General features: G+C 49.4%; 1 protein-coding gene across 4 annotated transcripts; it reads left to right on the top strand.

Moving 5' to 3' along the window:
* Positions 1-258: 258 nt before the first annotated feature.
* ZNF331 (zinc finger protein 331) lies at positions 259-14,592 on the top strand. 4 transcript variants are annotated; one of them, XM_049621431.1, is made up of 6 exons: positions 259-339; positions 1,319-1,384; positions 3,019-3,118; positions 8,445-8,492; positions 9,674-9,800; positions 12,633-14,592. In XM_049621431.1, the coding sequence occupies exons 4-6, from the start codon at positions 8,484-8,486 to the stop codon at positions 13,967-13,969; spliced, it is 1,473 nt and encodes a 490-aa protein (XP_049477388.1). In that variant the 5' UTR covers positions 259-339; positions 1,319-1,384; positions 3,019-3,118; positions 8,445-8,483; the 3' UTR covers positions 13,970-14,592. The 4 variants fall into 4 exon arrangements, with proteins under 4 accessions (XP_049477388.1, XP_049477390.1, XP_049477387.1 ...); XM_049621433.1 differs by lacking the exon at positions 3,019-3,118; XM_049621430.1 differs by having other exon boundaries at positions 1,319-3,118.
* The last annotated feature ends 284 nt before the right edge of the window (positions 14,593-14,876 follow it).

Genomic DNA, 14,876 nt, shown 5'->3' with positions numbered 1-14,876 from the left:
CCGCACCCCCATCCTTCCGCGAGTCCTTCCCCTGAACGACATTTCCCAGAAGTCTGTGAGGCACAGCGCTTCGGGCCGCGCAGAGTTGCATGCCGGGGAAGTGGGCCGCCGCGCTTCAAGCTCCGCGTATTCCCGGGCTGCTGGACTACATTTCCCAGAGGCCCGGTGCACCGCCCCCTCTCTCAAGTCGGAACGCCGCGAAGTGCCTGCTGGGAGAGGCTCGCTAGGTCTAGCATCGTCTCTGCTTCGCATCCCGCGGACGCGGGTCGGAGTTAACCTCGCGCCTTGCGCCCCCTCCCGCCCCCTCCCGACTTCCAGTGGGTCGTGGGGCCCCGAGCGGTGAGTGGGTGGCCTCCCGGGAGAGGAGCGGCGCGGGGGACGGCGTGGGAGGGCGGTGGGGAAGGCATCCCGGGCGCGGAGGCCCGACGCGGAGCCTGGGCCTGCGGGAGATGCTGCGGGGAGAAGTGCGGGAGCGTCGGGGGGGGGGCGGTGCCAGGGGCCGGGTCCCCGGGGCCGCGGTGCTCGCGAGGGGGCAGGCCCCAGCTCGAAGGCTGTGACGCACTTCGCGGGAGTGGGGCGGGGGAGGGGGGGGCGGCGGGACCGCGATTGCGCGACTGGGCTCCGCAGGGGTGGAGGGGCCCGGCTGGAGCTGCGTGCCTGTCACGGGTGCTTTCGCGCCACGGCGGGGGCGGCAGGGGGTCGGATGGGCCACCGTGCCTGTCACGGGTGCCTTCGTGCGGCGGGTAGCAGGGAGGCGGAGGGGCGGGTCTGGAGTGTTACGGTGCCTTCGCGCAGCCGCGGGGGTGGCGGGGCCAAGGTGCGTGTCGTGACGGCATGTGCGGTGGCGAGACTGGGATTAGTAGGGGACAGTGCAACCTGTAGCTTTGCTGTCGCTGCTCCAACCGGAGCACGTTCCAACCCGGGGTGGAGGGGGGAGGAAAGGCAGTGGTCACAGAGGGAGATGAGAGCCCGAACCCTGCCGCGAAAGTGACCGACAGGAAGGGCGCAGACGTAGCATGAGATGACTGTTTTAGAACGAAGTATTGACTTTACGGGCTACCAGAGTAACAGGACCGAAGGGCCTCGGGAATGAGATTCCTTCTTTGGAGGGGAGAGGTCCCTGACTTGGGAGATGGGGCTGCTTCATATGTCAGAACCCCAGTGACTCCAGCCTGGTCCCCGGGAATCTCCGAAATACTCAGATCCCATTTCCCTCTCATTTCTGATTGGTTTTAGATAGGATGTGTGGGCTTGGAGGGTGTTTCCTGATAAGTTTGTGCTCCAGAAAGGCCCTACTGTCTCCCTCTCTTTCCCCCAGGCCAGCGGTCGTCCAGAAAAAGCATCCTGAGGAGGAAGACGGCTTGTTACACACCTTAAAGTCAAGGTTCAGATGAGTTACCCTTTTTATTCTGTCAATGACTTGGTGCTTATAGGACTTCAGAATATCTGCTTTCCTTGGCCTGAAATGTTCTCCCTGATAGGGACTTAACCTCAGTCATTCTTGCCCAAGAGGTGTGATGGGGTCAGGCAGGTGTATGCACACAACACAGAACAGAAGACTGCAGTGGAGAGGTTCCCTGTGGTGCTTTATTTTAGACGGTGCTTTGGTCAGGACGATCTGACTTGTAAGGTGGAATCAAGCACTAGACTTCGTCGGTCTTTAACCCCAGGCCTGACTTCCAGAGCAAAATAAGAACAGAGAAGTTTTGAGGGTTTGGGCCAGCGAATGACAAAGTTACCAGCTTTGTGATGCTCTTAAAAGTGGGTCTTGAACAAAGGTCTTTTCATCAAAGGCAGGGACTTTTTTTCCAGGAAGCAATAAGTCGAGATTTGTTGTATTATCCCCATCTTGTTGGGGGTCTGGACAGCCTCCGTTTGTTTTCCTGGGTTTCACTTGCCTCTCTGTCTGAACTGTAAGAAGCAACGTAGTTTGACGTTGTGTGTGAGTTCTGGGTCTAGAGCAGGGTTTCGCAGACGTTTTCCGTGAAAGGTCACGTATTAAATAGTTCATGTTTTGTGGGCTACAGGTTGCATATTCTGCATGTTAATTTTTAAAATGGTTTGAGATTTGCAGAAAAATTGCAAAGATAGTATGAGAATGCCCAGGTCTCGCCCACCATTAACAACGTACGTTAGGGTGGGATATTAATTCACAGTTGATGAGCCAGGCTTGATATGTTATCATTAACTGAAATCCGTGCTTTATTCAGATTTCCTTAGTTTTTACGTAATGTTCTTCATCTGGTCCAGGATGCCATCCAGGAGATCCCATTACATTTCACTGTCATGTGCCCTTAAGCTCCTCTTGGCTGAGACAGTTTCTCAGACTTCCCTTGTTTCTGATGACCTTGACGGTTTTGAGAGGTACAGGTACTTGGTAGGATGCCCCCCTCTCGGAACCTGATGCTTTTCTCATGATTGGACTGGGTGTATGGTTTTGGGGGTGGAAGGTCACACTGCTTTCATCTTGTCATGGCAAGAATACATCACGATTTCTGATGGCTGAGTTTGAACTTGATCATCTGGTTGAGGTAGTTTGTCAGTTTTGTCCACTGTGAAGTTGTTCCTTTGTTTCCAAAGACCGTGTCTCCCTAAGTGACAGCCTTGTGTTTCAGGACCCCAGTTACTAGATCCCAGTGACTCTGACCCTGCCTCAGTGGTCAGGTCTTTCTCTCTTATCACCCCCTCACTTACTTGTAAGGACCCTTGCATTACGTTGGGCCCACCTGGCAAAATTCAGGGTACCTCCCTGTGTTGAGGTCAGGTGAGGAGCAACTCCCAAGTCCACCTGGACCCTAGCTCCCCTCTGCTCTGTAATGTAACATATTCACGGGCTCCAGGGCAAGGATGTGGATGGACATCTTGGGGAGACCGTTTTCCTGCCTGTCACAGGCCTGTCCAGCCAGCGTTCCCCTGATGACTGCAATATACCCACTCCCCCATGACTATGGTCTTTCTCTTTGTTGATTTTTTTTTTAATTTGGGACTCTTATGTTTCTTATCATGGGATTAATTCAGGCCTGCCGCAAAAGCTTCAGTTCCCTAAGGAGCCCGTAAAGAAGAAACTCGAAATTACCCATAACTGTACCATCCAGACCTAATTGCTGTTGATTTTTTGGTATGTATGTGCCCAGCCCTTCCCTCCCCGTCTGTGCATACATGTGTGGTTTTTGTCCTCAGAGTCCTGGATCCCGCTAAGTGATAACGTAAGTGAGCCATAGACTCTCCAGATGTTAGTTTATAGAGGCGTCCAAGTCAGCCGTGGGTCCCATTGTACCTGTGTGCATGTGGAGAGAAGTGTTCCAGTGATCCTCATCTTGCTTAGGAAAAAAAATCTCTCACATATTTACACCTTCAAGGATTAGAAAGGCATCATTTAAAATTAATCCCACGAACAAATTATCAACACAGACGGGCTTTCAAAATTAGATTTTGTAAGATTTGAATTTTCCTTTCACAGAACGTGACTATAAGCACTGACTTACTACAGATACGAGCTGTGCTCTAACATTTGCACGGGCAGATACATGAGAAAGGTGTAAGGTGACAGAAATCTCCCCTGACAATGGAGTACGAGGTCCAGCCACGTGCTGTCAGTTTGACACCTTCTCAGGTTAGATTCTGAGCCGGATTTTCCATGCAGACTCTGGTCTGTCCCTCATTTTCTCCTTGTGTGTCTCAGAATGTTTTTTTGCTGATGATTTAAAAGAATTTCATTTCCCAAGAGGCTCGGAAAATTGTTAGCATGGATTATATAGAAACAGGTTTGAGAAGCACCTTTCAGTAGAAGAAAGGAAAAGGCACGCTTGAGTTTCTTTCATAAAAACAGTGTGATGTGACTGATTTTCAATCATAACTGCTAACTTGTATTAAGTAACTGTTAATATTACTGTGTTTTATATAGATTATCTTAATAGTTGCTGCAGTCCTACCTGCCCGATACTGCTTTTACCCCCATCTTACCCATGGGGGAACAGACAGTGGGAGGTTAGCAACTGTCCGAGCTCGGATTCACATCCTAAAAGACCACAGGGCCTTATTCTTAATTTCACCAAGACCTCTTCTCCCAAATTACACATATTTATTTAAACCTGTTTTCTTCACGTAGTAACTTACCTTAAATTTTTTTCTTAAGGAATATAAGTCAATATCATTGTTAGTAAATGTATTATATGCCATTATAACAGACCATAATTTATTTCATCTGTCCTCTACCATGAGATATTTCTGTTTCTTTCTTTTATTTTTTTTTCCATCTTTTAAAACAATTCTCTGGAAAATCTGAATAAAATTGATGGATTACATCCGTATCAATGTCCTGATTGTTACATTGTCCTATAGTTTTGTGATGTGTTACCATTGGGGTCAGCTGGGTAAAGGGTACACAGGTTTCCTCTGTGTTATTTCTTGAGAGCTTGTTTGGAGGTTCTAGCAGGGGAGCGCAGCTACTCGTATACCCTTGACCGAAGAACGGTCCTCCTCTATCGGGGAAGGTCGTCCTCTTCGACCGAGCGCGCAGCTTCAGGAGGGACGCACATGGAGCGGTGAGGGAGGAAGGGGACACCCGCCTAGCCAGCCAGATCAGCCGAATCAACCCTGGCGATCAATGGGGTGACAGATGTCGCAGCCAGATCGCCCTCGCATCCCCCTCTGTATTATTTCTTGCAAGTGCATGTGAGTCGACAATTATCTCAAAACATTTTTAAAGCCGTCCCATTTTTAAAAAGTCCTCAACATTCTTGTACACATATTTGTACACCTCTTTCTGTTTCCTTGGGGTAAGTGTTCCCAAAAGAGGAATTTTGCATCAAGATCCTGTCTTTGTTAAGTGCCTACAAGGGGCCTGACCCTGTGGTGTGAGCACTGGGGACGAGCGATGACTGAGCACATCGTTACCTGCACGTTGCCCATAACCCGGCCCAAAAGGGAGACTGAATGGAAGCCCTGGGCAGCCTGCAGTCAGGGTCTGTGGAGACTCGTAGGTGACGTGCTCCGAAAGGTGATGGGAAGGAGAGAGTCATTCTCATGGTTGTCAGGTCGTGACCAGATAACTGAATGCACGGGCTGTGTGTGGAGTAAAATGGAATTTGCTACCCGAGTTTTAGACCTTACAAGTCGTCTGTAATGACGTCTGATGCAAAGTGAAGACTGACAGGGTCAGGTGGTTTAGCATTTGTGCACAGGACACCGTGGCTGGAAGGCCAAATTCAGAAGTCCAGTTCAGCCTTCCAGCGAGACAGCTGTCAGTATCTGCAGAGCATCCCTTGGAATTCTCGTCCTGTTTCTAGTCGGTGCCCCAACATGTGTGGGCATGGGGATACACCAAAGAGCTGGTTTACGTATTAGGAAGTGAAAGGAAACCAAAGTCAATGCGTAAAATAATGCAGAGATCATGTATTCTGAGCTTTTTTTCCCACCATGTCAAAAGGAGACTTTAAAAAAGAAGTTTCTCTGTTGTTTGAGAGTCCAACGGCCATTTAATGAATTTTTTTTAATTTTTTAAAGTTTGTTTATTTTTGAGAGAGAGTGTGAGCAGGGGAGGGGAGGAGAGAGAGGGAGACACAGAATCTGAAGCAGGCTTCAGGCTCTGAGCTGTCACTACAGAGCCCAGTGTGGGGCTCGAACCCACGAACCGCACAAGTTCATAACCTGAGCTGAAGTTGGACACTTAACCGACTGTGCCACCCAGGTGCCCTGCCATTTAATGAACTTAAAAGAAACGCACACACGTATATACATCCAACCAACACCTGCTGTTACACACCAAGTGAGGTGTACTTAAGAAAATCAAGATCATGGGGCGCCCGGGTGGTTCAGTCGGTTAAGTGTCCGACTTCAGCTCAGGTCATAATCTCACGGTTTGTGGGTTTGAGCCCTGCATCGGGCTTTGTGCTGACAGCTCAGAGCCTGGAGGCCGCTTCGGATTCTGTGTCTCCCTCTCTCTCTCTGCCCCTCCTGCTCACGCTCTTGTGTCTCTCTCAAAAATAACCAAACATTAAAAGAAGAAGGCGAAAATCAAAATCAGACGGGTTTCAGGTCACCAGGACCACCAGCAGGTTCTGTGGTTCTGAGTGGACTCACAGGATTCAACAGGCAGTCCTGCTCGTGGCCAGGGTTTATCCGGTGACAGGGCACACACCACAGTCAGCCGAGGGACAGGCGCATGGGACAATGTCGGGAGGAATCCAGGCACACACTTCCAAGAGCGTCTTCCCAGTGCAGTGACCCAGGACATGCTTAATCCCCCAGCTTGAGTGACAGCAGCACATGTGAAGTGTCGTCCACCAGGAAAGCTCATCAGGGCCCAGTCACAGAGGCACCGTCTGCCTGGTACATCCCAGAATTGCAGACCCCCAGAGGAAAGCAAGGGTTCCGTATAAACCACATGGTTTCTACAGTTTAAGAGCAGTGAGCCGCCTTGTCAGGGAGTGGCGGGGACCCTCCGGAAGTCCAGCCAAGGGCCAAGAAATTTCCAACCTGCTCTGTTAGCTCTTTTCTGCATAAGGGATGCATAACTTTCCAGGCATTTTCTTTCTGTTTCTCTGTGTTTCCTGTTTCTATTGATGTGTTACGGTTATTCTGTGTCTGTGTGTATCTGTATACACATACATATGTTCATATATAAAATACTGCAACTGTATTACTCTGTTTTGGTAGACTGATTTTTCTGCTGCCAATATCTCCGAAGTAGTCATGTCTTTTAAGGATTTCTCCCAACTTAGCATTTCATGAACATTTACTCTTTTACATCGTACTTGATGCCGTCAGCTTTTCTAGACTCAGTGCTGAACATGGTGGCATTTCCTTCACTGTATCCACCTGCCTTGTCTTGACCAACCTCACCCCATCTAGAGGCCAGAACAGATTTGAGGGCACGGGATCCACACAGGGTTACCTTCAGCCCTGACACCAACTAACTCCAAGTTCAGGACTTTCCCGAAATGACTTTCAGGTTCAATAAATCAGGACTAGAAGCATTCTTAGGATTCACTGAGAACTGTTCTCATAGTTACAATTAATTACAGGGGAAGGATGCAGATTAACAAGCTTCTAGTGTCCAGTGTCCTCTCCGCATGGAGTTAGGACTGGATTCCCTGTCACAGGGACGTAGGACAATATGCATAGAGTATTGCCAAACGCCCAGAGTTTTCACAGGCCTGGTTGGTTGACTGAATGATTGATCATCCAGGCATGATTGACTAATTGTCTCCATGCTAATCTCATTATCAGATCATGACCCAAAGCACCCACCCCGAATCACCTGGGTTGGCCTTTCTTGTGTAGCCAGTTCCTGCCCTAAGACTAGCTGGGTATAACCAGAGGCACCAAAACAAAGACATTCTCATCAGGTGTGATGTAGGTCACCTCTTGGAAGTTGAGGGCAGGGGCACCTGGGTGGCTCAGTAGGTTGAACACCCGACTCTTAATTTCACTCAGGTCATGATCCCAGGGTCGTGGGATCAAGCCCTGAGTTGGGCTCTGTGATGAGCATTGAGCTTGCTTAAGATACTTTCTGTCACTCTGCCCCCCTCCCCAGCTCTTGTCCTCTCTCACTGTTTAAAAAAAAAAAGTTGAGAGCAAAAGACAAGAATGAGATCTTGCCATTTGCAGCAAAATGGATGCACCTAAAGAGTATTAAGTGAAGTAAGAGAAAGATAAATACCATATGATTTCACTTACATGTGGAATCTAAATAAAACAAATGAACAAACTAAAACAGAAACAAATCCATAAATGCAGAACACCCAACAAGCATGGTTGTGCTGGAAGGGAGGGGAGGGGGGAGGGGCAGAATGGGTGAAGGGGAGCGGGGGGAGGTACAGGCCTCCAGCCCTGGAGAGAGTCACAGGGATGAGAGGGACAGCAGTCAGCGGCATTGTAACAAGTGTAACAGGGCCGCTACACTTGTGTGCACAGCGTGAGATACAGACTTGCGTGTTCCCGACACTGACACAACACTGTCCGTGCGCTGCAGTTGAAAAAACGATGTTGAGGGCCGCCTGGCTGTCTCAGTCATTGGAGCGTGCGACTCTTGATCTGGGCGTCGTTGAGTTCATACCCACGTTGTGGGTAGAGATTACTTAAAAAAATAAAAATTTATAAAGTAAAAGAGTTACATTGAGAAATGACAGCTGAGAGTAGGTCTGACTTCAAGGCAAAACCATAACTACAAGCCGCTCTAATGTGTGTGTGCAGCTGGGTTTCCGGGGGTTTCCGGGAGCGCGATTTCCCTTTTTGTGCAGACTCCTGTATATCCTCTCCAGATGTGTCATGTTGACACGTGCATATTGTGGGAGAGGAATGCGGGGGCGGGGGTTGGAAACAAAGACAGAGGAGCAGGAAGGTTGTACGTCGGCATTTGGGGACCAAGGCGCACTTACTTTAATGCCTCTTTTTTTCTCGTATATCTCTGGCTTCTCTGGATTTTGTGTCTTTGGTAAAAGAAACCCCAAGAGGACTGATCAGTTCTTGATTCTAAAACTATGGCCCACGTAAGTATGTTTTTCTCTCTCTCTCTTGAAATATGTGGATATTTTTATGAGTTATCCTGAAGCCTCCTGCCCGACTGAGGCCCCTGTAATTGCCCCCCCACCACCACCACCTCGGGTCTTCTGTTCTGGTGAACGACAATGCCACACAGCCCTGTGCCCCCGCATGGCTAATGCTCACTTCACCCCCAAGCCAGTGATTTGTGTCTCCTGTGTGCTCACGTTTTTGTCAGGAGTAACGGGGGAGCAGTGGAGGAGGAAAGTCCCTTGCGAGAAATACTTGGGCTGCGTCTGTGGTTTGAGGAGTTGGAGGTGGCAGTCCCATGTGACCACATGCAAAAACTAAAATTCTCCCCATTCTCCACTGGTCTTTTTTCAGGCCGAGAAAAGGGAACGTTCACGTTGTCTGGTCAGTGTCAGTGTGCGGTGAGAGCTCGAGCTCCAGGAGGCTTTTGGGGGGCAGATAGGGCTGTGCTTAGGGCCTGAGGGGCCCCTGCTGTTACCAGGGGACCCAGGAGATGCATTGTGTTGTCATGGAGACCTGCCAGACCCACACTCCCATCCACGTGATTCTGCACCAGTATCCTAAGTCAGGAACGGGGAAAAGGCGGGGGTGGTGGGTGGCGACGGGTAAGAAGGTCACCCAGTACAGAAGTCCCGGATGATCATCTACTCCCAGAATTGGGGAAAACCCCGGATGTCTGGTTGTACCTAGGTGTACAGCTGCAGTAAATTTAATCTGTTCCCACGAGGGAATAAGAAAATGCTGCTCATTACGTAGGAAGACTGCTTAAAGTCTTGGCAAATGATGAGCATGAGGCTGGAGAACATTCAGACACATGAGCCCTAGTTTCGAAGGTAAAAGAGCTCACATTTCGGAAACAAAACTCTAGGCATTTTCCTTCCCTTGGAGGATGGAAAGGGTGCCCCAGGAATCCACACTTGCTGAGGTGTTATGGGGCAGGCACTCAGGAGGAGCCCCAGGATTGACAGGATTGGAGTAAGGAGGCATCCCACAGGCCGTGGGGTTTTCTCTTCAGCCGCCCGGCCCTGCTGCAGTCACAGCCCCCACCTCGTCCTGTCTGTGTCCAGCCTGACCCAGCACAGAGCCCTTTCTGGCCTGTCTTTCATCTTGAGCCTGTGCTCTCTCATCTCATCAGGAACGTGTGGGTCTGTGTTCTCAGGGTCTGGTGACGTTCTCAGATGTAGCCATCGACTTCTCGCAGGAGGAGTGGGCGTGCCTGGACTCCTCGCAGAGGGACCTGTACTGGGACGTGATGCTGGAGAACTACAGCAACCTGGTGTCCCTGGGTGAGCCTCCTGCCCCCCGGAGCATCGGGACTGCCTTCCAAGGACCTAGCCGACTTCCTTCTTCCCCTTCCCAAGGAGTGTCCTGAGCTCAGCCGCATCTAAAATGGGCTGTCGGCGATCGTCCCACCTTTGGGACATCCTGTCCTTAGTGACCAAAGTGAATTTAGATTCTGGGGTATTTATTTCACAGCCATCTTGACATTACGGTAGTATGTTACCGCCCAAACCACTGTGCATGGACTGTGCTACTCTGGGGACCCACCTCCTGGGAAAACCGCTCCGCACAGCAACTTCGTCTTCCTGGTAAACCAGCGTCTGTGTCTGACATACAGGCAGACCGAGTGAACAGCATTCCTGTAAAACCAAAGCGAGCACTTTCCATTTGCTGCACGTTGTTACCTGCAGTGAGGCCGAAAGTTACCACTCCTGAATCCTGAGTTAAACATTGGATGACCGTGTCCTGTAAACGTCTCAGGACATGTCTTGTTTTTCTGTTGGAAAACAGTAGCCGTAGTGTTAGTGGCTGATCCTGTGCCCACTGTGTACCCGGCGTTGTTGTGAGCGCTGTGTGTACAAACACATCTCGTCCCCACCAGCTTATGGTGTCGGCACGATTGCCGTATCTGATCTGTAGGCGAGAATACTTGGGCATAGGGTGACTAGGTCGGACAGGGAGGCAGAAGCAAGAATCGAACCCTAGAGTTGTGGCCTGGGTCCACACTGTCACCCCCCCTGTTGTACTTGCCTCCAGGGGTGAGGCCCTTGGGAGTTTAAAATAAGATCTTCCTGTCTGGCTGCCTGTTTGTTCTTTGATCATTTCTCTTTTCTGAAGTCTGACCACTTTGACTTGCAGCTTGTCAGAAATTTCGCTAAGTCTCCATCAAAACATTTTTGAGCTTCTAATTTGTTTCCTAAGTCCCGCATCACGTGCATTTCTTTTTTCGGAAGCAGGGCCTTTCATTTCTAAGCCAGATGTGACTTGCTGCTTTTGGGAGCAGGGGAGAGAGCCTGGGTTGAGAGGGGGGTATGCGTGCAGAGGACAGTGACAGCCGGTCCGCCTGGGACGTGCCATCGAGGCAGCGAGCAGGTGTGCCCCTGGGCATTTGGGAAGCTCGCTGCAAAGGCCCAAGGCCTGTGGGGAAGAAGTCACCACCAGGATCCTGATCTCCACCCCATCCCCCTCTACCCATTCTCTCCTCTACTTCACCCCACTTCTCGTGTCGTGGATGCTGCTGGTCTGCGGACCAGCCTCCAGTAGCAGGGGCGTAGACCGCGTGATCCCATGCCCTTTGTCGTTCGTGCAACTTGGCTGGATTCCTAGCTTTGAGGGCTTTTCTCCTTTTCCTTTTGTCTGATTTTCACTAATACCTCTTCCCGGGTGTGGTTATGTTCTAACATCGCAAGACGTTGTCTGGTTATGGCTCTTTTTGTGCCTTTAGCTGTCACTGACACTCGGTGCCTAGACCCACTTTTGCAGAGGGATTCAAAATGGTGATCTTCTAGGGACGCCTGCGTGGCTCAGTCGGTTAAGCGTCCGACTCTTGGTTTTGGCTCAGGTCATGATCTCACGGTTCGTGAGTTCGAGCCCCATGTCAGGCTTTGCATTGGTGGTGAGGGGCCTGCTTGGGATTCTCTCTCTCTTTCTCTCTCTCTCTCTTCTCTCTCTCCTCTCAGTGCCCCTCCCCCACTCACACTGTCTGTCTCTCTCAAAATGAGCTTTAAAAAATACATTTTAGGGGCGCCTGGGTGGCTCGGTCGGTTAAGCGGCCGACTTCGGCTCAGGTCACGATCTCGCGGTCCGTGAGTTCGAGCCCCGCCTCGGGCTCTGTGCTGACCGCTCAGATCCTGGAGCCTGTTTCGGATTCTGTGTCTCCCTCTCTCTCTGCCCCTCCCCTGTTCATGCTCTGTCTCTCCCTGTCTCAAAAATAAATAAACGTTAAAAAAAAAATTTTTTTTTTAAATAAAAAATACATTTTAAAAAATGGTGATCTCTTATCACCACTTCTTTGTTTGTTCACTGCACTGTTTTAAAGAGAAACTGCGCCATCTACTACTTGGTTATGTTATGACACCATTTGTACCTGATAAAGATTGTTCTTTAAAGAAAAAATTACCAGTTCCTACAGTAAAGGGCTGCTTTGTTAGCATGCTTCCAGTTGATCATTTAACACTTTGTAGCATCGTTGTGACCTCAGGAAGTTGAACATGTTCAGGATTTTGCAGCCCCTTGGAGTTAACATCGTACGGGTGGTCAGATCCTCCTGAACATTCCTTTATACACGTTTACCAGGTTTCTTACAGTGAATCCTACACATTGTCTCTTTTATTGCCTTCGATGTTGGGTCTTTATGTCCAGAACTACTTTTCATTATATGACTGACACTACATAATTTCAGAATATTTTATACCCAGCTACCCAAACTGTATATTCTTGTTTTTTACATTAGTTGTGTATTTGACTTTCCTGCATTTTCCAGGTATGTCATTACATTATCTGCAGATTTGTTCTTTATCATCTTTATTTTTGAGATCTGCCCCTCCGATTTCTTTCTGCTTAATTGCCTCAGCTCATAGGAAATAGTGGGGCGTCTAACAGACAGCTCCTTTTTCTTGTCTGACTTTAGCAGGAATGTGTGCGTCTCCAGTGTTTCCTCATTAAGTATTATGGTCCCAGAAGTGGACTCTATATTCTAACAAGAGCCCTTAGGGGATTCATGTTTGTTCTCCTAGAGAAGTTTTATTTCTCTTAGACAAGGTTTTCGGTTTGTGGTTAGTTTTGTGTTTTCATTCTCCTTAGAAGGAAACAAAATATGTTTATTTTTTTTCCCCCAGATTTGGAGTCACCATATGGGACCAAGAGTTTACCTACAGAAAAGGGCATTTACGAAATAAATTTATCCAGATGGAACTCAAATGGAAAAAGTAAATCCCTGGGCCTTAACTGGATGTGTGAAGGTGAGTTTGAAAGGTCACAGGGCCCTCAGCAGGGCTGTTTGAATCAAGTGATAACCAACCATGAGAAAACGCCCACTTGTAGAGAAAATACCTCTGGTAGAGCACACCAGAGACCTCATGCTAGGGAGAATTCCTATGAATGTAAGGAATGTGGGAAGGCCTTCAGTCGTGGCTACCAGCTCACTCAGCATCAGAAGATTCACACGGGGGAGAAACCCTATGAATGTAAAGAATGCAAAAAGGCCTTTCGTTGGGGCAATCAACTCACGCAACACCAGAAAATCCACACGGGGGAGAAACCCTATGAATGTAAGGACTGCGGGAAGGCCTTCCGCTGGGGCTCGAGCCTGGTCATTCATAAGAGGATCCACACGGGCGAGAAGCCCTACGAGTGTAAGGACTGCGGGAAGGCCTTTAGACGTGGTGACGAGCTCACCCAGCATCAGAGGTTTCACACGGGGGAGAAGGACTACGAGTGCAAAGACTGCGGGAAGACCTTCAGCCGTGTGTATAAACTGATCCAGCACAAGCGAATTCACAGCGGTGAGAAGCCCTACGAGTGTAAGGACTGCGGGAAGGCCTTCATCTGCGGCTCGAGCCTCGTCCAGCACAAGAGGATCCACACTGGCGAGAAGCCCTACGAGTGCCAGGAGTGCGGGAAGGCCTTCACGCGAGTCAACTACCTCACTCAGCATCAGAAGATCCACACCGGTGAGAAACCACACGAGTGCAAGGAGTGCGGGAAGGCCTTCCGCTGGGGCTCGAGCCTCGTGAAGCACGAGAGGATTCACACGGGTGAGAAGCCTTACAAGTGCACAGAATGTGGGAAGGCCTTCAACTGTGGCTACCACCTCACGCAGCACGAGCGGATCCACACAGGCGAGACGCCTTACAAATGTAGGGAGTGCGGGAAGGCCTTCATCTACGGGTCGAGCCTTGTGAAACATGAGAGGATTCACACAGGGGAGAAGCCCTACGAATGTAAAGAGTGCGGGAAGGCCTTCAGTCACGGCCATCAGCTTACGCAGCATCAGAAGATTCACACGGGTGAGAAGCCCTTTGAAGGTAAGGAGTGTGGGAAGGGGTGTCACCATGTGAACCATCTTCGAGAACATGAGAGAATTCACACTGCTGGAAAACCTCTTGAACACAAAGAACATGCAGAAACTTCCATCCCACATTCCTTCCTTCCACAACACAAGGAAAGCCCATGATACGATTTAACACGAGAAAGCCTTCACCGGACACCCTTCTGCTCACAGGACCTCAGAGGAGTCACGCTTGAGGCAGATTTGGAGAATGGAGAAATCACTTTTTCTTAGTGATCACCGTATACCCCGTGTAGACTTTTTTTTTTTGTTTTTTACTGAATTGGTTAGTGCAGTGAGTGGATAGAAGCCTCCTAGTACCACTCGATGTCTGTCTCATTTCAGACTTGTTCTGGGGAATAACTCCGCCAGTGTAACCTATGCAGGAGAGCCTCCCGCCATGGTACGCTCCCTCCCCGTTATCGTCACCATCCCACCGCTTTACTCCCTGTGATTCACTGGGGAAGTGACCTGGTACCCCCTGTGCGTTATGTGTGGAATGGGGATAATTACACCTAATACTGCTGTTGTGGTGACTGCGTCTGGTACTTGTAAACTCTTTGAAAGTGTATCTGGAATATCACATAAGCTCAATAAATATTAGCTGTTGTTGTTCTTACCATCATTACCATGGGCGTTGCTCTTAGCGAATTCTTACAGGAAGACCCCCTTCCCTGTGGGTACAGCGGGTTTAGAAAAGACTCAGACTTCTAGAAGAAAATAACAGTAATCTAGAGATTACTGCCACGGCCTTGGGGTGGACAGCGTTTCTTGGTACACAAAAGATGCTCATTATGAAATAAAAAGTTTACATGTTGGATCTTGTTGAAAGTTGTTCGTCAGGCGAAACCATGAAGCCAGCAAAAACAACAGGAAGAAGGCACTTCCTGTCTATGCACCGGGTAAAGGACTCACACAGAGAACCAAATCCCCCAAGTCAGTAACAAATTGGTGGGAAAGGCGGGCAGGGAGACTTAAATAAGTGCTTGACAGAGATCATCAAATGGCCGGTGAGCCAGTGAAATGGGTTCGA

This window comes from Panthera uncia, assembly GCF_023721935.1.
Source record: "Panthera uncia isolate 11264 chromosome E2 unlocalized genomic scaffold, Puncia_PCG_1.0 HiC_scaffold_19, whole genome shotgun sequence".
Classification (NCBI taxonomy): Eukaryota; Metazoa; Chordata; class Mammalia; order Carnivora; family Felidae; genus Panthera; species Panthera uncia.
Note: the sequence above shows the minus strand (reverse complement) of the source record. Positions and strands in the feature narration are given on the sequence as shown.

What these genes read in the sequence shown, in the direction of transcription:
- ZNF331 (XM_049621433.1), top strand. An exon ending in CAGCAACCTGGTGTCCCTGG is followed by an intron (nt 9,801 to 12,632) that starts GTGAGCCTCCTG and finishes TTTTTCCCCCAG; the next exon opens with ATTTGGAGTCACCATATGGG.